The sequence below is a fragment of the Gymnoscopelus microlampas genome, assembly GCF_963454915.1.
Source record: "Gymnoscopelus microlampas genome assembly, chromosome: 8".
Taxonomy (NCBI): Eukaryota; Metazoa; Chordata; class Actinopteri; order Myctophiformes; family Myctophidae; genus Gymnoscopelus; species Gymnoscopelus microlampas.
Window position 1 is genome coordinate 3,347,656 of NC_139945.1, and position 25,601 is coordinate 3,373,256.

The following is a 25,601-nucleotide window of genomic DNA, read 5'->3' on the forward strand; positions in this document are numbered from 1 at the left end:
TCATAACTTAATACTATTAATATTCTCAAAAGCAGTGCTTGTACCGTGAACATCTAAAAGTAAGAAGTTTAGTATACCTAAAAAAAACATATTTGTAATGTGACATAATGTATTAACAAACCTGTGAGATCTATTCTCCCAATAGAAACAGATCGTACAACCCAACCAGATCCATACAACAGATCAATAGATCTCTAGCTCAGACTCTGGTGGTTCACTGTGTGACAATCTATGAACTGGTTGTGGATGTCATTTGTGATATTTCTGACAGAAAGCCATTCAGAGGCAGGTAGGACAGGTTTAAAAGTGGGTCTTGGCTAAACTCTCTTCCAGGTCTTGTATAAGCTCAGTTGGGAATAGTTATTACTCAGTAAGATCAACTAGATCTATTTATTGAACCTAACTGGAGTTGTGGCGCCAACATGGCTCAATCTAGTCTCCAGTATCAAGTCAGTTTACATGAGTGATGTCACCTGGGTAATGTTGGTAAGACTGAGGTGATGTGATGAATGTGATCTGAGCTCCAGGGAGATCCTTCCTCTGTGTCCTGGACTCCTGCATTTTCACTGGGTCCAGCTTCAGAACCTGCTTAGACATCCACCTCTTCATACTGGTGGTATTCTGTCTCTTCACTGGGTCCAGCTTCAGAAACACCTTGGAGATCTATCTCTGTGTGCTGGTGGTGTTCTGTCTCTTCACTGGGTCCAGCTTCAGAAACACCTTGGAGATCTATCTCTGTGTGCTGGTGGTGTTCTGTCTCTTCACTGGGTCCAGCTTCAGAACCTCCTTGGAGATCTATCTCTTCATACTGGTGGTATTCTTCTTCTTCTTCTTCGGCTTCAGCAGAGGAACCAGCAACATTATAGTAAACTATCTCAATGCTCTCCCGTCCTACATTATAATAAACCAACTCAACGTTCTCCACTCCTGTCCTCTGCCTTCTGATAGCCTGGAGAAACACAGCAGCATCCAACTTTATCTTACTGGAACAGATCAGGTTCTCTTATAGTAAGTAACATTGTAACTACTTCATTTACATTGTAGTCTTGTAAAGAATAAAGATTTAAACATTACCTTCCAGAGGACACTGATTATCACCAGCAGCAACAGCATTAAGAATGTAACCTTGAAGATGTTAGCTGTCAGATGAGAAGCTGTGAGAGAAATACTAGCGTTAGAACATCACAACACATCGTGTAAGGAACAGCTCGTTTGTAATTTGATATACATCATACAGTTGATGAAATTCTCTTTCTAAATCCATGTAATTTTTGAGTGTGCTTCTTTGATTGAGATTCATACTAGAAAAGTCCATTTCATTCAGGTTACCTGTGACTGTGAGAGAGAGGATCTTGCTCTCAGAGGAGAAGTTATGAGAATAAACATCGGTGTGATTTATAACAACATTGACGTGATAAACACAGCTGTAGTTTCCTTGGTGGGTGTGGTTTGCTGCAGGAAACAGGAAGTCGGCAGAGTGATTGACAGCTGGCTGGGTGTGGGTGTGTGTTGTGTTGGATCCAGTGAAGGTGAGGTGGAAGGAGCCTCCTGGGTACTGTGGCTGGATTGAGCAGCTGATGGAGAAGTTGGAACCCTCCAACACCTGCTGCCCCTGCTGCTGACCCTCAGAAACCCCGTTTATGGAGGGGAAGAGGGTGATGGTTGGCTTAAACAGCAGATCTGTAACAAGATGGAGGTGATTGGCTGAAACAGCAGATATGTTAACGGACAGACCACATGTCTGTCTGTCTGTCTGTCTGTCTGTCTGTCTGTCTGTCTGTCTGTCTGTCTGTCTGTCTTTGTGCTTGCTTATATGCAAATAGTCCTGTGTGGCTCCCCAGAGATGATTGGTTGGGTAACTTCCAGCTCAAGTTCCTGATTGGCCAATCACTGAGGCAGTTCACTGAGACCAATACGCAGGGGACACGCCTCCTATCGCAACCGGCCACCAATCCAAGCCTGTGTTTCAGTGCTTAGTTTATTTAATATACTGTGAGATTGGTTGAGTTATTCTACTTTCTAGATCCTTTGGATTGTATGTTTATGCTAGGGAGTTAAGTTGTTGTATTTTGATTTCTTTATTTTGGATAAGTAAACATTATTCATTTCAGCTTTGTTCTCTTGTTTGTTTTGATACAAAGTCATGTTCAGTTATTACGTTATCTATTTTGATGTCTGATTTGTTAATACTTCAACTGATTATTACTCTATATGTTACAATGTTATGTTACCTTTCTATATAAATGCTTTATCTTTATTTTAGAGTTATATGTTACAATGTTATGTTACCATTCTAAATAAATGGTTTATCTTTATTTTAGAGTTATATGTTACAATGTTATGTTACCATTCTAAATAAATGGTTTATCTTTATTTTAGAGTTAAACTCTTGGCATTGTGTCTGCACAAGACCTATGTAGGAAGATAGACTAGGAAATAACATTGTGTTTACACCCCTAGATTAGGAAATAACATTGTGTTTAAAGAACTCGTCTCCTGTGTTTTCACTCTACAATCAGTAAGCTGTCAACGTCATAATGTAGAGAACATGATGGAATGAAAACAGTGGGAGAAACAGAATTTATGTCATACATACATACATACATACATACATACATACATTAGGGCTTTCACCAACTAGTCGACTAGTCGACTAGTATAACCACTAGTCGACCTTGTTGGTACTAGTCGAATAGTTGATTTTTTTTTTTTTTTTTTTTATGCTATAGTAATGGCCCATATTACTATTATTATTATCCTCCTGACTTTATTTTTTATCAAAAGGGGGTCAAAAGCATGCCCAATAAAAGCCTATTATTGGGCAATGGGGATCCTTGGAGACGCTGCTGTGGTGCTCTGCTGCTGTGCCAGAAGCGCTTCCCTTAAAACGCCATAAAAATAAGGGCAGGAGGATAATAATAATAGTAATATAGTAGTAGGATGGTATTAAAACAGTGCTTTTGAAACAGTTTTTTTGTAATTTCTTTTTTGTAATTTAGATTTCGTCTAGTCGACTAGTCGACTACCACTGGGTCAAATTAGTCGACCTGTAAAAATCTCTAGTCGTGAAAGCCCTAACATACATACATATACATGCATACAGTACGTACTGTACGCACGTACGTACACACACACACACACACACACACACACACACACACACACACACACACACACACACACACACACACACACACACACACACACACACACACACACACACACACACACACACACACACACACACAGTCTGTACATAATAGTCATAGTGTGTTACCTGAACAGATCACCTCCAGTGTCTCATTGGAAACAAAAGACCTATGTTTTCCACACTCTTTCAGTGAAGACTCAGATCCAACACAGGGAGATGTATTCCAAACATATTGAACTGTAAAACCCGATCTCCTTTGTATTGAAACAGCAGAGCCACAGTCCAGCTGTCTACACACTACAGCTGATGAGCTCTGGTTCCACTCATATGTATCCACTGGTCTCCACTGTCCCTGGTGTTTCATCTCCAGTCTACCAGTACAGTGACTGGCTCCTCCCACTAATCTGACATCATCAATCTCTATACATAAACAAGACAGTAACCAGTGAAACATTAATATTTTCAATATAAAATGATAATCCAAAAGTGTAATTTGTCTTTTACCTGAACAGGTGAGTCCAACAGTCTTGTCAGGTGAGCAGGTGTTTCTAGTTGAGTCTGAGGTTCTACAGTCCAGTAGAACAGTCTCGTTGCCTTCACACTGGAACTCTTTGGTCCACATCGATGCATTCACTTCGCCATAGAGCGCCCCCTGGAGGACTGAAGGAGTCCCACAGTCAAGCTCCCTACAGACCACCTCTGCATCCTGCTGGTCAAAGTCACCTTCACACACTGAGACCCACGACTGATTAGACTTCACCTCCACTCTGCCTGAACATGAACTAGTCCCATTCACCAACCTCACTGACTCTGGAGAGAGAGAGAGAGAGAGAGAGATTAACCAAATGGTGAAATAATCCATTATAGCAGGGGTCTTAAACATTTTTCAGGCTAAGGACCCCTTAGCTGAGAGAGAGCTGGGGTAGGGACCTCAACATATTATATAAAATGATGTTGCAGATTAAACTTTCATAGATTTCACTATCATTAGTTTAGTGGAAATTAATGTTTTTTTAACATGATGGTTTCTATCAATATGTTGGATTTATATTAACGTGTATTTTCAGACATTCGACCCCTTAACCCCTCAATACTTAGTAAACTTGACCTTTGGCTCTGTTCTTGGCCTGCTCTTTTTTTCCCTCTACACCGAACCTCTTTGCCAAAAACAGCAGTTTTAGAAGTTGACAACTTAACGCATCGCAGTAGCTTGTAGATCTGCTATTTTCGGTGAATGTTCCTCCGAGAATAGGGATAACATAGGGTTCAAGTGATTCACGTAAAACATAATTAAAGACATCAATCACAAAGATTTGGCGCCCCCCTGTAGTAACACTAAGGACCCCCGAGGGATCCCGGACCCCCTGTTGAAGACCATTGCATTATAGTGTATACTGAACTCTGAACACAACAGAGACAAGTACTTGTACAGAGATGAACTCAAATAACATACAATTAACTCTAACATTTTAAAAACAACATAAACTAGAAACAGACAACCAATATGATCATCATCATCATCATCATCATCAGACCATGTCATATAACAAAGTCCTAGACAGACAGACGGAGAGACGGATAGACGGATAGAGAGATAGAGAGATAGAGAAATAGAGAGATAGATAGATTTAACCAGCATGTATACTCAACCAGGGTCCCGGTGTCTATACTAAGACCCACTTCTCACCCCTCTACACCAAATCTATTTGCCAAGAATAGTCGATCTACAAGCTCTGTGAAACGTTGTGCGCTTGTAGATCAGTTTTTCCAAATACAGTGTCATCTGCAACCGTTCACCCCAAAATAGGGACGGTAGTGTTCATGTGGTTAATAAATGACTGTAAAGATTAATGTCATTGTTGAAGTCTGAAGTCTATCTAATATTGTTTATTACCTGAACAGATCACCTCGAACCTCCAGTGGGAAAAAAAAGATCCATTTGTTCCACATTCCCTCAGTGAAGACTCAGATCCAACACAGGGAGAGTTAATCATCCATACAGTTTGATTTGTAAAACCCAAACTCCTATTCATTGAAACAGCAGAGCCACAGTCCAGCTGTCTACACACTACAGCTGATGAGTTCTGGTTCCACTCAGTAAAACCACCCACTGGTCTCCACTGTCCCTGGTGTTTCATCTCCAGTCTACCAGTACAGTGACTGGCCCCTCCCACCAATCTGACATCATCAGACTCTGTAGAGAGACAAGAGAGTAACCAGTGAAACATTAATATTTTCAATATGAAATAATAATTACACCTTTTAATTTGTATTTTACCTGAACAGGTGAGTCCTACAGTCTTGTCAGGTGAGCAGGTGTTTCTAGTTGAGTCTGAGGTTCTACAGTCCAGGAGAACAGACTCGTTGCCTTCACACTGGAACTCTTTGGTCCACATTGGAGCCTTCACTTCTCCATAGAGCGCCCCCTGGAGGACTGAAGGAGCCCCACAGTCAAGCTCCCTACAGACCACCTCTGCATCCTGCTGGTCAAAGTCACCTTCACACACTGAGACCCACGACTGATTAGACTTCACCTCCACTCTGCCTGAACATGAACTAGTCCCATTCACCAACGTCACTGACTCTGGAGAGAGAGAGAGAGAGAGAGAGAGAGAGAGAGAGAGAGAGAGAGAGAGAGAGAGAGAGAGAGAGAGAGAGAGAGAGAGAGAGAGAGAGAAAAGAGAAAGAAACGGGGATGAGAGAGACCGTGTCATATAACAATAAAGTCCTAGACAAACATAAAGACAGACAGACAGACAGACAGACAGACAGACAGACAGACAGACATGTTTACAGACGTACAGAAATGGCTGAAATTATTTATTTCTAATGTGCTCCATCATTTATAGTTTTCATGAGAAGACAGAGGATAGATGTAGAGTAGAGCAGGAGAGATAAGAAGAGAAAGAAAATAACACAGGTCAAATAATCAACAATAGGGGCATCCGCTGGCCTAGCGGTCAAGGGCATACCACTAATCCAGCTTGAAAGCGTGTCTAGGGTACGACTCCCGACCCAGACGACCTTTGCTCTATGTCACCCCCCCATATCTCTCCCCATATCCTGTCAGCCTACTATCCTATCAATAAAGGCAGGAAAAGCCCAGAAATAAAACTTTAAAAAAATAAAATATAATTCACAATATATACAGATTGTGTATGTAGTAGCATACAGACAGACACAACGATAGATACATTTAACCAAAGTCCCACATCTGTCTATTTTAAGACCCACTTTTACCCCACAACACCAATTTTCTTTGCCAAAAATAGTCGATCTACAAGCTCTGTGAAGCTTTGTGTGCTTGTAGATCATTTATTTTCTGCTAACGTTCACCCCAAAATAGGTATGATAGTGTTCATGTGGTTAATAAATGACTGTAAAGATTATTGTCATTGTTGCATTCATTGTTTGTTACCTGAACAGATCACCTCCAGTCTGTTAGTGGAAGTACCAGACCCATGTGTTCCACATTCCCTCAGTGAAGACTCAGATCCAACACAGAGAGGTGTAATCTTCCATACAGATTGAAGTGTAAAACCCAAACTCCTTTTCATTGATACAGCAGAGCCACAGTCCAGCTGTCTACACACTACAGCTGATGAGTTCTGGTTCCACTCAGATGAAACACCCACTGGTCTCCACTGTCCCTGTTGTTTCATCTCCAGTCTACCAGTACAGTGACTGGCTCCTCCCACCAATCTGACATCATCAGACTCTGTAGAGAGACAAGAGAGTAACCAGTGAAATATTAATATTTTCAATATGAAATAATAATTACACCTTTTAATTTGTCTTCTACCTGAGCAGGTGAGTCCAACAGTCTTGTCAGGTGAGCAGGTGTTTCTAGTTGAGTCTGAGGTTCTACAGTTCAGGAGAACAGACTCGTTGCCTTCACACTGGAACTCTTTGGTCCACATTGGAGCATTCACTTCTCCATAGAGCGCCCCCTGGAGGACTGAAGGAGTCCCACAGTCAAGTTCCCTACAGACCACCTCTGCATCCTGCTGGTCAAAGTCACCTTCACACACTGAGACCCACGACTGATTAGACTTCACCTCCACTCTGCCTGAACATGAACTAGTCCCATTCACCAACCTCACTGACTCTGGAGAGAGAGAGAGAGAGAGAGAGAGAGAGAGAGAGAGAGAGAGAGAGAGAGAGAGAGAGAGAGAGAGAGAGAGAGAGAGAGAAGAGAGAGAGAGAGAAAGAGAGAGAAAGAGAAAAAGAGAGAAAGAGAGAAAGAGAGAAACGGGGAGGAGAGAGACCGTGTCATATAACAATAAAGTCCTAGACAAACATAAAGACAGAAAGACAGACAGACAGACAGACAGAAAGACAGACAGACAGGCAGACAGACAGACAGACACATTTACAGACAGGTTTACAGACGTACAGAAGTGGCTGAAATGATTTGTTTCTAGTGTGCTCCATCATTTATAGTTTTCATGAGAAGACAGAGGATAGATGTAGAGTAGAGCAGGAGAGATAAGAAGAGAAAGAAAAAAAACAAAGGTCAAATAATCAACAATAGGGGCATCCGCTGGCCTAGCGGTCAAGGTGCATACCATTAATCCAGCTTGACAGCGTGTTTAGGGTTCGACTCCCGACCCAGACAACCTTTGCTGTATGTCACCCCCCCATATCTCTCCCCATGTCCTGTCAACCTACTATCCTATCAATAAAGGCAGAAAAAGCCCAGAAATAAAACATTAAAATGTTTTAAAATAATTCACAATATATACAAATTGTGTATGTAGTAGCATACAGACAGACACAAAGATAGATAGATAGATTTAACCAGGGTCCCACATCTGTCTCTTTTAAGACCCACTTTTACCCCTCAACACCAATTTTCTTTGCCAAAAATAGTCGATCTAGAAGAGCTGTGAAGCTTTGTGTGCTTGTAGATCAGTTATTTTCTGCTGACGTTCACCCCAAAATAGGTATGCTAGTGTTCATGTGGTTAATAAATGACTGTAAAGATTATTGTCATTGTTGCATTCATTGTTTGTTACCTGAACAGATCACCTCCAGTCTGACAGTGGAAGTAAAAGACCCATTTGTTCCACACTCCCTCAGTGAAGACTCAGATCCAACACAGGGAGATGTAATCATCCATACATATTGTTCTGTAAAACCCAAACTCCTATTAATTGAAACAGCAGAGCCACAGTCCAGCTGTCTACACACTACAGCTGATGAGTTCTGGTTCCACTCAGACCAACCATCCACTGGTCTCCACTCTCCCTGGTGTTTCATCTCCAGTCTACCAGTACAGTGACTGGCTCCTCCCACCAATCTGACATCACCAGACTCTGTAGAGAGACAAGAGAGTAACCAGTGAAATATTAATATTCTCAATATAAAATAAGAATTACACCTTTTCATTTGTCTTTTACCTGAGCAGGTGAGTCCAACAGTCTTGTCAGGTGAGCAGGTGTTTCTAAATGAGTCTGAGGTTCTACAGTCGAGGATAACAGACTTGTTGCCTTCACACTGGAACTCTTTGGTCCACATTGGAGCCTTCACTTCTCCATAGAGCGCCCCCTGGAGGACTGAAGGAGCCCCACAGTCAAGCTCCCTACAGACGACCTCTGCATCCTGCTGGTCAAAGTCACCTTCACACACTGAGACCCACGACTGATTAGACTTCACCTCCACTCTGCCTGAACATGAACTAGTCCCATTCACCAACCTCACTGACTCTGGAGAGAGAGAGAGAGAGAGAGAGAGAGAGAGAGAGAGAGAGAGAGAGAGAGAGAGAGAGAGAGAGAGAGAGAGAGAGAGACCGTGTCATATAACAATAAAGTCCTGAACAAACATAAAGACAGACAGACAGACAGACAGACAGACAGACGTACAGAAGTGGCTGAAATGATTTGTTTCTAGTGTGCTCCATCATTTATAGTTTTCATGAGAAGACAGAGGATAGATGTAGAGTAGAGCAGGAGAGATAAGAGAAAGAAAAAAACAAAGGTCAAATAATCAACAAAAGGGGCATCCGCTGCCCTAGCGGTCAAGGCGCATACCACTAATCCAGCTTGACAGCGTGTCTAGGGTTCGACTCCCGACCCAGACGACCTTTGCTCTATGTCACCCCCCCATATCTCTCCCCATGTCCTGTCAGCCTACTATCCTATCAATAAAGGCAGAAAAAGCCCAGAAATAAAACTTTAAAAAAATAAAACATAATTCACAATATACACAGATTGTTTATGTAGTAGCATACAGACAGACACAACGATAGATACATTGATAGATAGATTTAACCAGGGTCCCATATCTGTCTATTTTAAGACCCACTTTTACACCACAACACCAATTTTCTTCGCAAAAAATAGTCGATCTACAAGCTCTGTGAAGCTTCGTGTGCTTGTAGATCAGTTATTTTCTGCTAACGTTCACCCCAAAATAGGTATGTATAGTGTTTATGTGGTTAATAAATGACTGTAAAGATTATTGTCATTGTTGAAGTCATTGTTTGTTACCTGAACAGATCACCTCCAGTCTCTCAGTGGAAGTAAAATACCCATCTGTTCCACATTCCCTCAGTGAAGACTCAGATCCAACACAGGGAGATGTAATATCCCATACAACTTGTTCTGTAAAACCCAAACTCCTATTCATTGAAAAAGCAGAGCCACAGTCCAGCTGTCTACACACTACAGCTGATGAGTTCTGGTTCCACTCAGATTCACCACTCACTGGTCTCCACTCTCCCTGGTGTTTCATCTCCAGTCTACCAGTACAGTGACTGGCTCCTCCCACCAATCTGACATCATCAGACTCTGTAGAGAGACAAGAGAGTAACCAGTGAAACATTCATATTTTCACTATAAAATAATAATCAAATAATGTAGTTTTTCTTTTACCTGAGCAGGTGAGTCCAACAGTCTTGTCAGGTGAGCAGGTGTTTCTAGTTGAGTCTGAGGTTCTACAGTCCAGGAGAACAGACTCGTTGCCTTCACACTGGAACTCTTTGGTCCATATTGGAGCCTTCACTTCTCCATAGAGCGCCCCCTGGAGGACTGAAGGAGTCCCACAGTCAAGCTCCCTACAGACCACCTCTGCATCCTGCTGGTCAAAGTCACCTTCACACACTGAGACCCACGACTGATTAGACTTCACTTCCACTCTGCCTGAACATGAACTAGTCCCATTCACCAACCTCACTGACTCTGGAGAGAGAGAGAGAGAGAGAGAGAGAGAGAGAGAGAGAGAGAGAGAGAGAGAGAGAGAGAGAGAGAGAGAGGGGGGGGGGCTTATAATAAATCAATACAGAGTGATAGAGTGGATATTGACTTCTGAACACATCAGAGACAAGCGGCCGGACGGACCGTCAGACTGACAGAAAGACAGACAGACATCTCAGGTTATTATTCTTCCCTGTCCTATGTCTTATATCCTCACTCCTACAAGGTTATGTAAAAAAGTAAATTATGTTTAAATGAAGGTAGAAGTTCATTTGAGAGCTTGTAGATTTAATTTAAGCACTCGTAAAATGTGATCTACAAATGTGTACTTAAATGTCTCACGTAAATGTCTACTTCCATTAAATATTCATGCATAAGTAAATTGACATGAAGTCAATAAACTGTCTATCTGCAAGTGAATATATGTTTTTTTTTCTGTGAACTCAAATTCAGATTATGTGTGTGTGGATTACAGGTTATTGGGTCAAATATCAGTGAGTTTGAGTACTCAAGTCAAATCTACAAGCTCTCACATTTTGCTACATATCTACCTTCACATACTATAAATGTCCTTTCCTTCTTTACATAACCTTGTAGGAGCCAGGACAGAGTAGAATAAGGGCATGAGACACTAGCCTGGTAAACCCTCCCTCCGGAAATCTCATTTGTAATTAATTTCAGGAGTGAGTCTGGCATGATCGCCCATTCTGTAATTTTGTCTCTGGGCTGGAGTTGGGCGGGAGTAATAGCGTTGACTGACAACCCCTTCAGCCAATCAGCAGTGTTCCCCTTCAGCCAGTGCATTTTTACCACCTCCAGACTAATGTGACACAACGGGACTTTTGAGACGGCCATGCCCAAAATAGGTTGCCTTATTCGGATACATGCGTGTCACTGCCCGGCCCTGCCGGTTATCTGAATTTGTATTTTTAAATAGGCTCCGTCATGATTAATTGACCACATATATGAAGTTAAACAACTACATTCTATCCAAACGATATCTTGAAAGTAAATTCCGTGCCTCAAAAAAGAAGTTTGAGAGAGCTTTAAAACCGAAAGTAAGTAAGTAAATACAACGCACAAAAAAACAATGGCTGCTATTCGTTTTTGGTTGGCTGCACTCGGTTCCATTCGGGCTCACTCGAACTCGCCACCTGATTGGCCAACTTTCGCTGTCAATCACAGAACGATGAGCGACGCCGCTGATAGGCTCGTCCATTTGGTGAACGGGCTAGAAACGCCCAGACAAGCCTTCAGGCCAGACTACTTCCTGAAATCAAATGGAAATGAGATTTTCCGGAGGGAGGGGCTTTACCAGGCTAATGAGACGCAGCGATAGTGTCTCTGTCTGTCTCTCCACCTGTTTCTCTCTTTCTGTGTCTCTCTGTCTGCCTGTCCCTGTCTGTCCCACATTCCATTCCATCTAGCAGTCCTTGTTACACACCTGTCTCCACTCCCTGATCAGTCCAACAGTTCCAAGACCATTACAAACATGTGGTCACTTCTCCAATCAATCTACTGCTTCTAAGACTGGACCATAGACTGTACGAAATATATATGGACACAGCTAATGGTGGACAGAGCTAATGGTGGACACAGCTAATGGTGGACACAGCTCGCCTCATTGGTTTCTACAGACCGGTTTCAAGACACTATTTCAGCGATTTGAAATCCACCATTGTTGAACTTCGACTGCTATTGGCTACAACCACAACGAGGGCGGGTCTTCACTCGGTAGAACCAGTAGAAACCCTATAAACATTACCTCCTTCATCATTCATTTTAAAATGAATGGCACTATAATTTACACATATCATGATGATTAAAAAAATACTTTAAACTAGTGATTGGAAACAAAGTGTTTATGAAAATATTTACTACGGTAATAAAATCAAGCGTAAAGTCTGCCCTAAACCTGGTTCATTTCTATTGAGAGTATATTGTGTTGTGACCGGTTGAAGGTGAAATAGCAAACATCTACTGGGCCATTAATACCTGCTACCTCACTGTAGGATTTATCTCATCTACTATAAAAAATCAAAATAAAATAAAATAAAAACTATTGAAATCTGCTCTGTTTGCTTTGGCTGTGAATTCCGGATGGATGGATGGATGGATGGATGGATGGATGGATGGATGGATGGATGGATGGAAAGATGAAAAGATGGAAAGATGAACAGGGTTCCAACAGGGTTTCACTAACTTTTCCCCCATACCCTGAAAACGTGTTGTGAGCTTTAGATCGGCTGTTTTTGCAACTGTTAATGACAAAATAGTGATGGTAGTGTTCATGTGGTTAATAAATATGACAGTAAAGAGTATTGTTGAAGTCATTGTTTATTACCTGAACAGATCACATCCAGTCTGTCAGTGGAAGAATAAGACCGTTCAGTTCCACACTCCCTCAGTGAAGACTCAGATCCAACACAGGGGGATGTAATCCACCATACATATTGGTCTGTAACATTTAAACTCATTTTCATTGAAACAGCAGAGCCACAGTCCAGCTGTCTACACACTACAGCTGATGAGTTCTGGTTCCACTCAGATGTATCCACTGGTCTCCACTCTCCCTGGTGTTTCATCTCCAGTCTACCAGTACAGTGACTGGCTCCTCCCACCAATCTGACATCATCAGACTCTGTAGAGAGAAAAGAGAGTAACCAGTGAAACATTAATATTTTCAATATGAAATAATTACACCTTTTAATTTGTCTTTTACCTGAGCAGGTGAGTCTAACAGTCTTGTCAGGTGAGCAGGTGTCTCTAGTTGAGTCTGAGGTTCCACAGTCCAGGAGAACAGACTCGTTGCCTTCACACTGGAACTTTTTGGTCCACATTGGAGCATTCACTTCTCCATAGAGCGCCCCCTGGAGGACTGAAGGTGTCCCACAGTCAAGCTCCCTACAGACCACCTCTGCATCCTGCTGGTCAAAGTCACCTTCACACACTGAGACCCACGACTGATTAGACTTCACCTCCACTCTGCCTGAACATGAACTAGTCCCATTCACCAACCTCACTGACTCTGGAGAGAGAGAGAGAGAGAGAGAGAGAGAGAGAGAGAGAGAGAGAGAGAGAGAGAGAGAGAGAGGGGGGGGCTTATAATAAATCAATACAGAGTGATAGAGTGGATATTGACTTCTGAACACATCAGAGACAAGCGGCCGGACGGACCGTCAGACTGACAGAAAGACAGACAGACATCTCAGGTTATTATTCTTCCCTGTCCTATGTCTTATATCCTCACTCCTACAAGGTTATGTAAAAAAGTAAATTATGTTTAAATGAAGGTAGAAGTTCATTTGAGAGCTTGTAGATTTAATTTAAGCACTCGTAAAATGTGATCTACAAATGTGTACTTAAATGTCTCACGTAAATGTCTACTTCCATTAAATATTCATGCATAAGTAAATTGACATGAAGTCAATAAACTGTCTATCTGCAAGTGAATATATGTTTTTTTTTCTGTGAACTCAAATTCAGATTATGTGTGTGTGGATTACAGGTTATTGGGTCAAATATCAGTGAGTTTGAGTACTCAAGTCAAATCTACAAGCTCTCACATTTTGCTACATATCTACCTTCACATACTATAAATGTCCTTTCCTTCTTTACATAACCTTGTAGGAGCCAGGACAGAGTAGAATAAGGGCATGAGACACTAGCCTGGTAAACCCTCCCTCCGGAAATCTCATTTGTAATTAATTTCAGGAGTGAGTCTGGCATGATCGCCCATTCTGTAATTTTGTCTCTGGGCTGGAGTTGGGCGGGAGTAATAGCGTTGACTGACAACCCCTTCAGCCAATCAGCAGTGTTCCCCTTCAGCCAGTGCATTTTTACCACCTCCAGACTAATGTGACACAACGGGACTTTTGAGACGGCCATGCCCAAAATAGGTTGCCTTATTCGGATACATGCGTGTCACTGCCCGGCCCTGCCGGTTATCTGAATTTGTATTTTTAAATAGGCTCCGTCATGATTAATTGACCACATATATGAAGTTAAACAACTACATTCTATCCAAACGATATCTTGAAAGTAAATTCCGTGCCTCAAAAAAGAAGTTTGAGAGAGCTTTAAAACCGAAAGTAAGTAAGTAAATACAACGCACAAAAAAACAATGGCTGCTATTCGTTTTTGGTTGGCTGCACTCGGTTCCATTCGGGCTCACTCGAACTCGCCACCTGATTGGCCAACTTTCGCTGTCAATCACAGAACGATGAGCGACGCCGCTGATAGGCTCGTCCATTTGGTGAACGGGCTAGAAACGCCCAGACAAGCCTTCAGGCCAGACTACTTCCTGAAATCAAATGGAAATGAGATTTTCCGGAGGGAGGGGCTTTACCAGGCTAATGAGACGCAGCGATAGTGTCTCTGTCTGTCTCTCCACCTGTTTCTCTCTTTCTGTGTCTCTCTGTCTGCCTGTCCCTGTCTGTCCCACATTCCATTCCATCTAGCAGTCCTTGTTACACACCTGTCTCCACTCCCTGATCAGTCCAACAGTTCCAAGACCATTACAAACATGTGGTCACTTCTCCAATCAATCTACTGCTTCTAAGACTGGACCATAGACTGTACGAAATATATATGGACACAGCTAATGGTGGACAGAGCTAATGGTGGACACAGCTAATGGTGGACACAGCTCGCCTCATTGGTTTCTACAGACCGGTTTCAAGACACTATTTCAGCGATTTGAAATCCACCATTGTTGAACTTCGACTGCTATTGGCTACAACCACAACGAGGGCGGGTCTTCACTCGGTAGAACCAGTAGAAACCCTATAAACATTACCTCCTTCATCATTCATTTTAAAATGAATGGCACTATAATTTACACATATCATGATGATTAAAAAAATACTTTAAACTAGTGATTGGAAACAAAGTGTTTATGAAAATATTTACTACGGTAATAAAATCAAGCGTAAAGTCTGCCCTAAACCTGGTTCATTTCTATTGAGAGTATATTGTGTTGTGACCGGTTGAAGGTGAAATAGCAAACATCTACTGGGCCATTAATACCTGCTACCTCACTGTAGGATTTATCTCATCTACTATAAAAAATCAAAATAAAATAAAATAAAAACTATTGAAATCTGCTCTGTTTGCTTTGGCTGTGAATTCCGGATGGATGGATGGATGGATGGATGGATGGATGGATGGATGGATGGATGGATGGATGGAAAGATGAAAAGATGGAAAGATGAACAGGGTTCCAACAGGGTTTCACTAACTTTTCCCCCATACCCTGAAAACGTGTTGTGAGCTTTAGATCGGCTGTTTTTGCAACTGTTAATGACAAAATAGTGATGGTAGTGTTCATGTGGTTAATAAATATGACAGTAAAGAGTATTGTTGAAGTCATTGTTTATTACCTGAACAGATCACATCCAGTCTGTCAGTGGAAGAATAAGACCGTTCAGTTCCACACTCCCTCAGTGAAGACTCAGATCCAACACAGGGGGATGTAATCCACCATACATATTGGTCTGTAACATTTAAAATCATTTTCATTGAAACAGCAGAACCACAGTCCAGCTGTCTACACACTACAGCTGATGAGTTCTGGTTCCACTCAGATGTATCCACTGGTCTCCACTCTCCCTGGTGTTTCATCTCCAGTCTACCAGTACAGTGACTGGCTCCTCCCACCAATCTGACATCATCAGACTCTGTAGAGAGAAAAGAGAGTAACCAGTGAAACATTAATATTTTCAATATGAAATAATTACACCTTTTAATTTGTCTTTTACCTGAGCAGGTGAGTCTAACAGTCTTGTCAGGTGAGCAGGTGTCTCTAGTTGAGTCTGAGGTTCCACAGTCCAGGAGAACAGACTCGTTGCCTTCACACTGGAACTCTTTGGTCCACATTGGAGCATTCACTTCTCCATAGAGCGCCCCCTGGAGGACTGAAGGTGTCCCACAGTCAAGCTCCCTACAGACCACCTCTGCATCCTGCTGGTCAAAGTCACCTTCACACACTGAGACCCACGACTGATTAGACTTCACCTCCACTCTGCCTGAACATGAACTAGTCCCATTCACCAACCTCACTGACTCTGGAGAGAGAGAGAGAGAGAGAGAGAGAGAGAGAGAGAGAGAGAGAGAGAGAGAGAGAGAGAGAGAGAGAGAGAGAGAGAGAGAGAGAGAGAGAGAGAGAGAGATTAACTCTAACATTTATAAAAACAACATAAATAACAGGACAAATAACAACAGACAAACAAGATGATGATGATGATCATCATCATCATATGTCATAAACCAAAAAAGTCACAGACAGACAGACAGACAGACAGACAGACAGACAGACAGACAGACAGACAGACAGACAGACAGACAGACAGACAGACAGACAGACAGACAGACAGACAGATAGATAGATAGATAGATAGATAGATAGATAGATAGATAGATAGATAGATAGATAGATAGATATATAGATAGATAGATAGATAGATAGATAGATAGATAGATAGATAGATAGATAGATTTAACCAGCATATTTTAACCAAGGTCCCACAGGGGTCTATAAAACCCACTTTTACCCCTCTACACCAAATAATTTTGCTAAGAATAGTCGATCTTCAAGCTTTGTGAAGTGTTGTGCATTTTTAGATCAGTTATTTTCTGCAAATTTTCACCCCAAAATAGGGATGCTAGTGTTCATGTTGTTAATAAATGACTGTAAAGATTATTGTCATTGTTGAAGTCATTGTTTGTTACCTGAACAGATCACCTCCAGTCTGTGGGTGGAAGTAAAAGACCTATGGTTTCCACACTCCTTCAGTGAAGACTCAGATCCAACACAGGGAGATGTAATCTTCCATACATATTGATCTGTAGAATCCAAACTCCTTTTCTTTGAAACAGCAGAGCCACAGTCCAGCTGTCTACACACTACAGCTGATGAGTTCTGGTTCCACTCAGATGTACCAGTCACTGGTCTCCACTCTCCCTGGTGTTTCATCTCCAGTCTACCAGTACACTGTCTGGCTCCTCCCACCAATCTGACGTCATCAGACTCTGTAGAGAGACAAGAGAGTAACCAGTGAAATATAAATATTTTCACTATGAAATAATAATACAAACATTTAGTTTGTCTTTTACCTGAACAGGTGAGTCCAACAGTCTTGTCAGGTGAGCAGGTGTTTCTAGTTGAGTCTGAGGTTCCACAGTCCAGGAGAACAGACTCGTTGCCTTCACACTGGAACTCTTTGGTCCACATTGGAGCCTTCACTTCTCCATAGAGCGCCCCCTGGAGGACTGAAGGAGCCCCACAGTCAAGCTCCCTACAGACCACCTCTGCATCCTGCTGGTCAAAGTCACCATCACACACTGAGACCCACGACTGATTAGACTTCACCTCCACTCTGCCTGAACATGAACTAGTCCCATTCACCAACCTCACTGACTCTGGAGAGAGAGAGAGAGAGAGAGAGAGAGAGAGAGAGAGAGAGAGAGAGAGAGAGAGAGAGAGAGAGAGAGAGAGAGAGAGGGGGGATCAACAGATGGCTTATAATATATCAATACATATAATGGATATTGACCTCTGAACACATCAGAGACAAGCTGCCGGACGGACGGTCAGACTAAAAGAAAGACAAACAGACATCTCAGGTTCTTATTCTTCTCTGTCCTAGCTTTTATATCCTCACTCCTACAAGGTTATGTAAAAAAGGAAAGGACTTTTAAATGAAGGTAGAAGGTCATTTGAGAGCTTGTAGATTTAATTTGAGCACTCGTAAAATGTGATCTACAAATGTGTACATTTAAATGTCTACTTCCATTAAATATTCATGCATAAGTAAATTGACATTTGAAGTCACAAACAATAAATTGTATATATATCTGCAAGTGTGTGAATATATGTTTTTTTTTCCTATGAACTCAAATTCAGATTATGTGTGTGTGGATTACAGGTTATTGGGTCAAATATCAGTGAGTTTGAGTACTCAAGTCAAATCTACAAGCTCTCACATTTTGCTACATATCTACGGTCACATACTATAAATGTCCTTTCCTTCTTTACATAACCTTGTAGGAGCCAGGACAGAGTAGAATAAGGGCATGAGACACTAGCCTGGTACGTGTAAACCCTCCCTCCGTAAATCTCATTTGTAATTTATTTCAGGAGTGAGTCTGGTATGATCGCCCATTCTGCAATTTTGGCTGTGGGCTGGAGCTGGGTTCAAAGTGGGTCACTCGACAGAGACTGCCCTCCTGGCAGTGGCGGAGTCGCTCCATGCCGCTAGAGCAAACTCTCTCTCCTCTGTTCTGATACTCCTGGACCTGTCTGCAGCGTTCGACACAGTGAACCATCAGATCCTCCTCTCCACCCTCGAGGGGATGGGTGTCTCAGGCTCTGCACTCTCCCTGTTTGCATCCTACCTGACGGGTCGCTCCTACCAGGTGATGCTGGGAGGGTCTGTGTCAGAACCACACAGGCTCACTACTGGGGTTCCCCAAGGCTCGGTTCTGGGTCCTCTTCTCTTCTCTCTCTACACTACATCTCTTGGTGCTGTCATCCACTCCCATGGCTTTTCCTAACACTGCTATGCCGATGACACCCAGCTGATCCTCTCATTCCCCCCCTCTGACACACAAGTGGAGGCACGCATTGCTGCTTGTCTGGCTGACATCTCGGAGTGGATGTCGACGAACCACCTGAAGCTCAACCTGGACAAGACCGAGCTGATGTTCATCACGGGGAAGGGCTGTCCTCACCGAGACATGGCCATCGCCATTGAGAACGCTGTGGTGACGTCAACTCGGACTGCGAAGAATCTGGGTGTGACCCTGGACGATCAACTGTCGTTCTCGGCTAACATCGCATCAGTGACACGGTCATGCAGATTCCTCCTCTACAACATCAGGAGGATTCGCCCCTTCCTCACGGAGAAGGCAGCCCAGGTGCTCATCCAGGCTCTTGTCATCTCCCGCCTGGACTACTGCAACTCCCTCCTGGCTGGTGCTCCGGCATCTGCCATCAGACCTCTGGAGCTTGATCAGAAAGCTGCGGCTCGTCTGGTGTTCAACCGCCCCAAGTTCTCTCACACAACTATCCTTCTCCGTTCTCTGCACTGGCTCCCCGTAGCAGCTCGCATTCAGTTTAAAACCCTGGTGCTAGCCTATAGGGCAGTGAAAGGAACAGCTCCTTCTTACCTCCGGGTTTTGGTCAATGCCCACACCGCTGCCCGACCACTCCGGTCTGCCACCTCGGGGCGACTGATTCCCTCGCCACTCAACGGTCCTTCTGGTCGATCGACACGGTCACCACTTTTTTCTGTTCTGGCCCCACAGTGGTGGAATGAACTTCCCACTGATGTCAGGACAGCAGAGTCACTGGCCATCTTTCGCCGCAGGCTGAAAACCCACCTCTTCAGGAAACACTACCCTTCCTCTTTGCCTGGCCTACTTGTTGTTAACTAGTTGTAGGAACTATTGTTGTATTGCTGTATTGGATCTTGCTTAGTCGATACACTTTTGTATTAGCTCGTGCTCATTTGATTTGGCTATTTTATCTCATGTGTCTAAGAAAATAGGTAGCTGATATATTGCACTTTTACCTTAGCGCTAGGTATACTCTTGGTTGCTTGTTTTTACAGGAAATGCACTTAAGACTTCTGGTGATTAGTAGTTTCGTTCCCTACCTATGTTGAATGCACTTATTGTAAGTCGCTTTGGATAAAAGCGTCTGCTAAATGACTGTAATGTAATGTAATGAGTTGGGCGGGAGTAATACCGTTGACTGACAACCCCTTCAGCCAATCAGCAGTGTTCCCCTTCAGCCAGTGCAGTTTTACCACCTCCAGACTAATGTGACACAACGGGACTTTTGAGACGTCCATGCCCAAAATAGGTTGCCTTATTCGGATACATGCGTGTCACTGCCCGCCCCTGCCGGTTATCTGAATTTGTATTTTTAAATAGGCTTCGTCATGATTAATTGACCACATATATGAAGTTAAATAACTAAATTCTATCCAATTGATATCTTAAAAGTAAATTCCGTGCCTCAAAAAAGAAGTTTGAGAGAGTTTTAAAACCGAAAGTAAGAAGTAAATACAACGGCTCGTCCATTTGGTGAACGGGCTAGAAACGCCCAGACAAGCCTTCAGGCCAGACTCCTTCCTGAAATCAAATGGAAATGAGATTTTCCGGAGGGAGGGGCTTTACCAGGCTAATGAGACGCAGCGATAGTGTCTCTGTCTGTCTCTCCACCTGTTTCTCTCTTTCTGTGTCTCTCTGTCTGCCTGTCCCTGTCTGTCCCACATTCGATACCATCTAGCAGTCCTTGTTACACACCTGTCTCCACTCCCTGATCAGTCCAACAGTTCCAAGACCATTACAAACATGTGGTCACTTCTCCAAACAAGCTACTGCCTCTAAGACTGGACCATAGACTGTACAAAATATATATGGACACAGCTAATAGTGGACACAGCTAATGGTGGACACAGCTAATGGTGGACACAGCTCGCCTCATTGGTTTCTACAGACCGGTTTCAAGACACTTTTTCAGCGATTTGAAATCCACCATTGTTGAACTTCGACTGCTATTGGCTGCAACCACAACGAGGGCGGGTCTTCACTCGGTAGAACCAGTAGAAACCCTAGAAACATTACATCCTTCATCATTCATTTTAAAATTAATGGGACCATAATTTACACAAATCATGATGATTTAAAAAATACTTTAAACTAGTTATTGGAAACAAAGTGTTTATGAAAATATTTACTTCGGTAATAAAATCAAGTGTAAAGTCTGCCCTAAACCTGGTTCATTTCTATTGAGAGTATATTGTATTGTGACCGGTTGAAGGTGAAATAGCAAACATCTACTGGGCCATTAATACCTGCTACCTCACTGTAGGATTTATCTCATCTACTATAAAAAAAAATCAAAATAAAATAAAATAAAAACTATTGAAATCTGCTCTGTTTGCTTTGGCTGTGAATTCCGGATGGATGGATGGATGGATGGATGGATGGATGGAAAGATGAAAAGATGGAAAGATGAACAGGGTTCCAACAGGGTTTCACTAACTTTCCCCCCATGCCCTGAAAACGTGTTGTGAGCTTGTAGATCGGCTGTTTTTGCAACTGTTAATGACAAAATAGTGATGGTAGTGTTCATGTGGTTAATAAATATGACAGTAAAGAGTATTATTGAAGTCATTGTTTATTACCTGAACAGATCACATCCAGTCTGTCAGTGGAAGAATAAGACCGTTCAGTTCCACATTCCCTCAGTGAAGACTCAGAACCAACACAGGGGGATGGAATCCACCATACATATTGGTCTGTAACATTTAAACTCATTTTCATTGAAACAGCAGAGCCACAGTCCAGCTGTCTACACACTACAGCTGATGAGTTCTGGTTCCACTCAGATGTATCCACTGGTCTCCACTGTCCCTGGTGTTTCATCTCCAGTCTACCAGTACACTGACTGGCTCCTCCCACCAATCTGACATCATCAGACTCTGTAGAGACAAGAGAGTAACCAGTGAAATATTAATATTTTAAACATAAAATAATAATCAATACATTAAGTTTGTCTTTTACCTGAGCAGGTGAGTCCAACAGTCTTGTCAGGTGAGCAGGTGTTTCTAGTTGAGTCTGAGGTTCCACAGTCCAGGATAACAGACTCGTTGCCTTCACAGTGGAACTCTTTGGTCCACATTGGAGCCTTCACTTCTCCATAGAGCGCCCCCTGGAGGACTGAAGGAGCCCCACAGTCAAGCTCCCTACAGACGACCTCTGCATCCTGCTGGTCAAAGTCACCTTCACACACTGAGACCCACAACTGATTAGACTGCACCTCCACTCTGCCTGAACATGAACTAGTCCCATTCACCAACCTCACTGACTCTGGAGAGAGAGAGAGAGAGAGAGAGAGAGAGAGAGAGAGAGAGAGAGAGAGAGAGAGAGAGAGAGAGAGAGAGAGAGAGAGAGAGAGATTAACAAGATGATGTTAATGAATATTCCTCCCAGAATAGGGATAATATAGGGTTCAATTGATTCATGTAAAACATAAATAAAAAATAGTTGTAAAGTACTGTATAGATGAATGTCATTGTTGAAGTCATTGTTTGTTACCTGAACAGATCAACTCCAATCTGTTAGTGGAGGTAACAGACCCATGTGTTCCACACTCCTTCAGTGAAGACTCAGATCCAACACAGGGAGATGTAATCTTCCACACAGTTTGTTTTGTAAAACCCAACCTCCTATTTATTGAAACAGCAGAGCCACAGTCCAGCTGTCTACACACTACAGCTGATGAGTTCTCGTTCCACTCAGATTCACCAGTCACTGGTCTCCACACTCCCTGGTGTTTCATCTCCAGTCTACCAGTACACTGACTGGCTCCACCCACCAACCTGACATCATCAGACTCTGTACAGAGAGTAACCAGTGAAAAGTAATGTTACTTTCCTAATCCAAACCAAAAGTATGGTTTGTCTTTTAACTGAGCAGATGAATAAGCAATAATGGACTATTATCTATAATCTTATGTTCTTTAATCTTTGTTTACCTGTTATGTCATGTGTTGGATTAGTCTGGAGAGCTGTGGAGGGAAAGACGATCATAATTAATGAACTGCACTATAACAGAGTACATGGATCTTCTACAGCTGGTTGGTTTATCTGTTGAAATACAAGAGCAAAATGCTTGTTCTTTCTTAATGTTCTATCTACCTAAAAATAAAAAGGCATACAGAAATCAATGATCCTCTTGTGATGGGTTTAGTTTGTCCCTTCAGAAGGACCAAGATTGATGGCCTAAGAGAGAAGTTGACCTCAAACTTTCTGTCAGCCTCATCCACTTAATGTAGAAGACCTAATCCTACTAAAAAAGCTCTCACCATTATGTACATTTAATGTCTCATACTGAATTTGGTAACAATCCAATCCACTTTATTTATAGAGCACATTTAAAACAACAGTGTTGAACCAAAGTGCTGTACTCTCAGTAGACAAATAGAAAATATTAAGAGTAAAACAAAAAAAAAATAGACAGGGGGATAAAACACAGAGGGCAGGGCTGGACTGGGACATATATTCGGCTCTGACATTTTGGCCCAGACCGGCCCACCACATCTCCCCACTCCGTCAAGGCACATACAAACGCACATGCCCTTAATACCACCACCTTTACTGAAAAGCATCCCTCCATGTTCTGGATCCTTGAGTAAAAAAAATGATAACTACATGACCCATACACAACTACACAACCCATACATATGATAGTTGGAGGATGCAGGCTAAAGCACATCATGGCACTGGCAGCAAGCTACCCTACTCTGGGGAGATCATCTCCACTGGACATTATGTATTGGACCTATTACAAACCTTGACATGAGCACTAGAGGACTATTATAAATGGGTGAAGTATGAACATGATTACATGCAAAAATGAGTCTGCATGCAATCAGAACTTTAGTTTACTAAAGTATAGAAAACAAGGGTAGGCTATAATGGTCGGGGAATGCATCTGTTATAGTCTAGATCTATATAGGCTATATGAGGATAACAAGATATGCCTATCTTATTCATAGCAACGGCTGTAATTTGTGCACTGTGTGTATGCAAATAAGTTGTTTTATTGTAACGACATTCAGTGTTTTTGATAACAGCTATGTATGACCCTGTGAACATTTTGAATGGTCAGTCAAAACAATAACACTGACTGAGATAATATGTTTGATCAATGTCCTTTAAGCCCATAATAGCCTGTAATTATTGGCAGAAATGTTCATTAATTGCAAAAACAGCAGATCTACAAGGACACACCACATCACAATGACACTGACTTGTGAGCTTGCAGATAGTTATTTTTGTGTGACATAATCATAGGACTAAAGTATAAAATATATATTTTTTATTTTTTTTTGTGGGGGCACCGGCCCATTGCTGGTCAGCCCACCGGGCCTGTGCAACACATAGCCGAAAGCCAAGTGAGTTTTCAAATGTGTTTTAAACACAGGCAAGGTTTGAGATGCTCTAATCTTACTACCTAATTGAAGCCCGGTCTGGCCAGCCTGTATTTCTGCGTGCGGACTACTTGATCAGAGCCAAGCAGTTGTCCAATTCTCTCCCAACTTGCTACACAAATCGCTCATGGCTCTGGCTAGGCAATAGTGGGCGGATAACGGGCACAGTGCCCTGTCGTCAAACAATGACAGCGCGCCGAGAGAGAACATACGCTGGTACGCAGGTAACCGGAACGATCGCCCCAAAACACACTCACCCCCATTTTTTACTTATGTTACGTGTAGGAGTAAGAAAGAAAAAACGGTGCGCTTCCTCTGGATGCCTTCTTAGTTATTATTTTTTAGATTTTTAATCTGCTCTGAGGAAGGCTGTGGACGAAACGTGTTAGCGTTCTCGCAAAAAAAATAGAAACTGAGCCACTGTCTTGCAGTATTTATTTTGGAGTGCCTCTTTTTCCACTTAGGTGGTTATTGTTACGTGTAGGAGTACCTGGTGGCAACCGTTCCCACCTCCAGACCAGCAGCACCTAGTACACCCCCCATCACTTCCAGACTAGCAGTACCTAGTACACCCCCCCCCACACCTCTAGACCAGTGGTACCTAGTACATCCCCCCCAACACCTCCAGACGAGCAATACCTAGTACACCCCCCACCACCTCCAGACCAGCAGTACCTAGTACACACCCCCACCACCTCCAGACCAACAGTACCTAGTACACCCCCCACCACCTCTAGACCAGCAGTACCTAGTACACCCCCCACCACCTCCAGACCAGCAGTACCTAGTACACCCCCCACCACCTCCAGACCAGCAGTACCTAGTACACCCCCCACCACCTCCAGACCAGCAGTACCTAGTACACCCCCCACCACCTCCAGACCAACAGTACCTAGTACACCCCCCACCACCTCCAGACCAACAGTACCTAGTACACCCCCCACCACCTCCAGACCAGCAGTACCTAGTACACCCCCCACCACCTCCAGACCAACAGTACCTAGTACACCCCCCACCACCTCCAGACCAGCAGTACCTAGTACACCCCCCACCACCTCCAGACCAACAGTACCTAGTACACCCCCCACCACCTCCAGACCAACAGTACATAGTACACCCCCCACCACCTCCAGAACCATATCATTATCAGAACCAGAACCATATCATTATACAGAACCATCCGTCGCTAGCCGTATCCAGCGCCTCCTCCTGGAGGTTAGGTTATTAAAATCTTTAGCCTCATAGCTTA

The 25,601-nt window shown here is 42.9% G+C and overlaps 1 protein-coding gene across 1 annotated transcript; it reads right to left on the reverse strand.

The window, feature by feature from the left end:
• Positions 1-78: 78 nt before the first annotated feature.
• Positions 79-25,491, reverse strand: LOC311050071 (uncharacterized protein; the record flags this gene model as incomplete). Its single annotated transcript, XM_084064037.1, has 5 exons — positions 79-949; positions 1,075-1,154; positions 1,330-1,680; positions 3,278-3,334; positions 25,101-25,491. The coding sequence occupies 5 exons, from the start codon at positions 25,489-25,491 to the stop codon at positions 590-592; spliced, it is 1,239 nt and encodes a 412-aa protein (XP_083920163.1). The 3' UTR covers positions 79-589.
• Between the last annotated feature and the right edge of the window lie 110 nt (positions 25,492-25,601).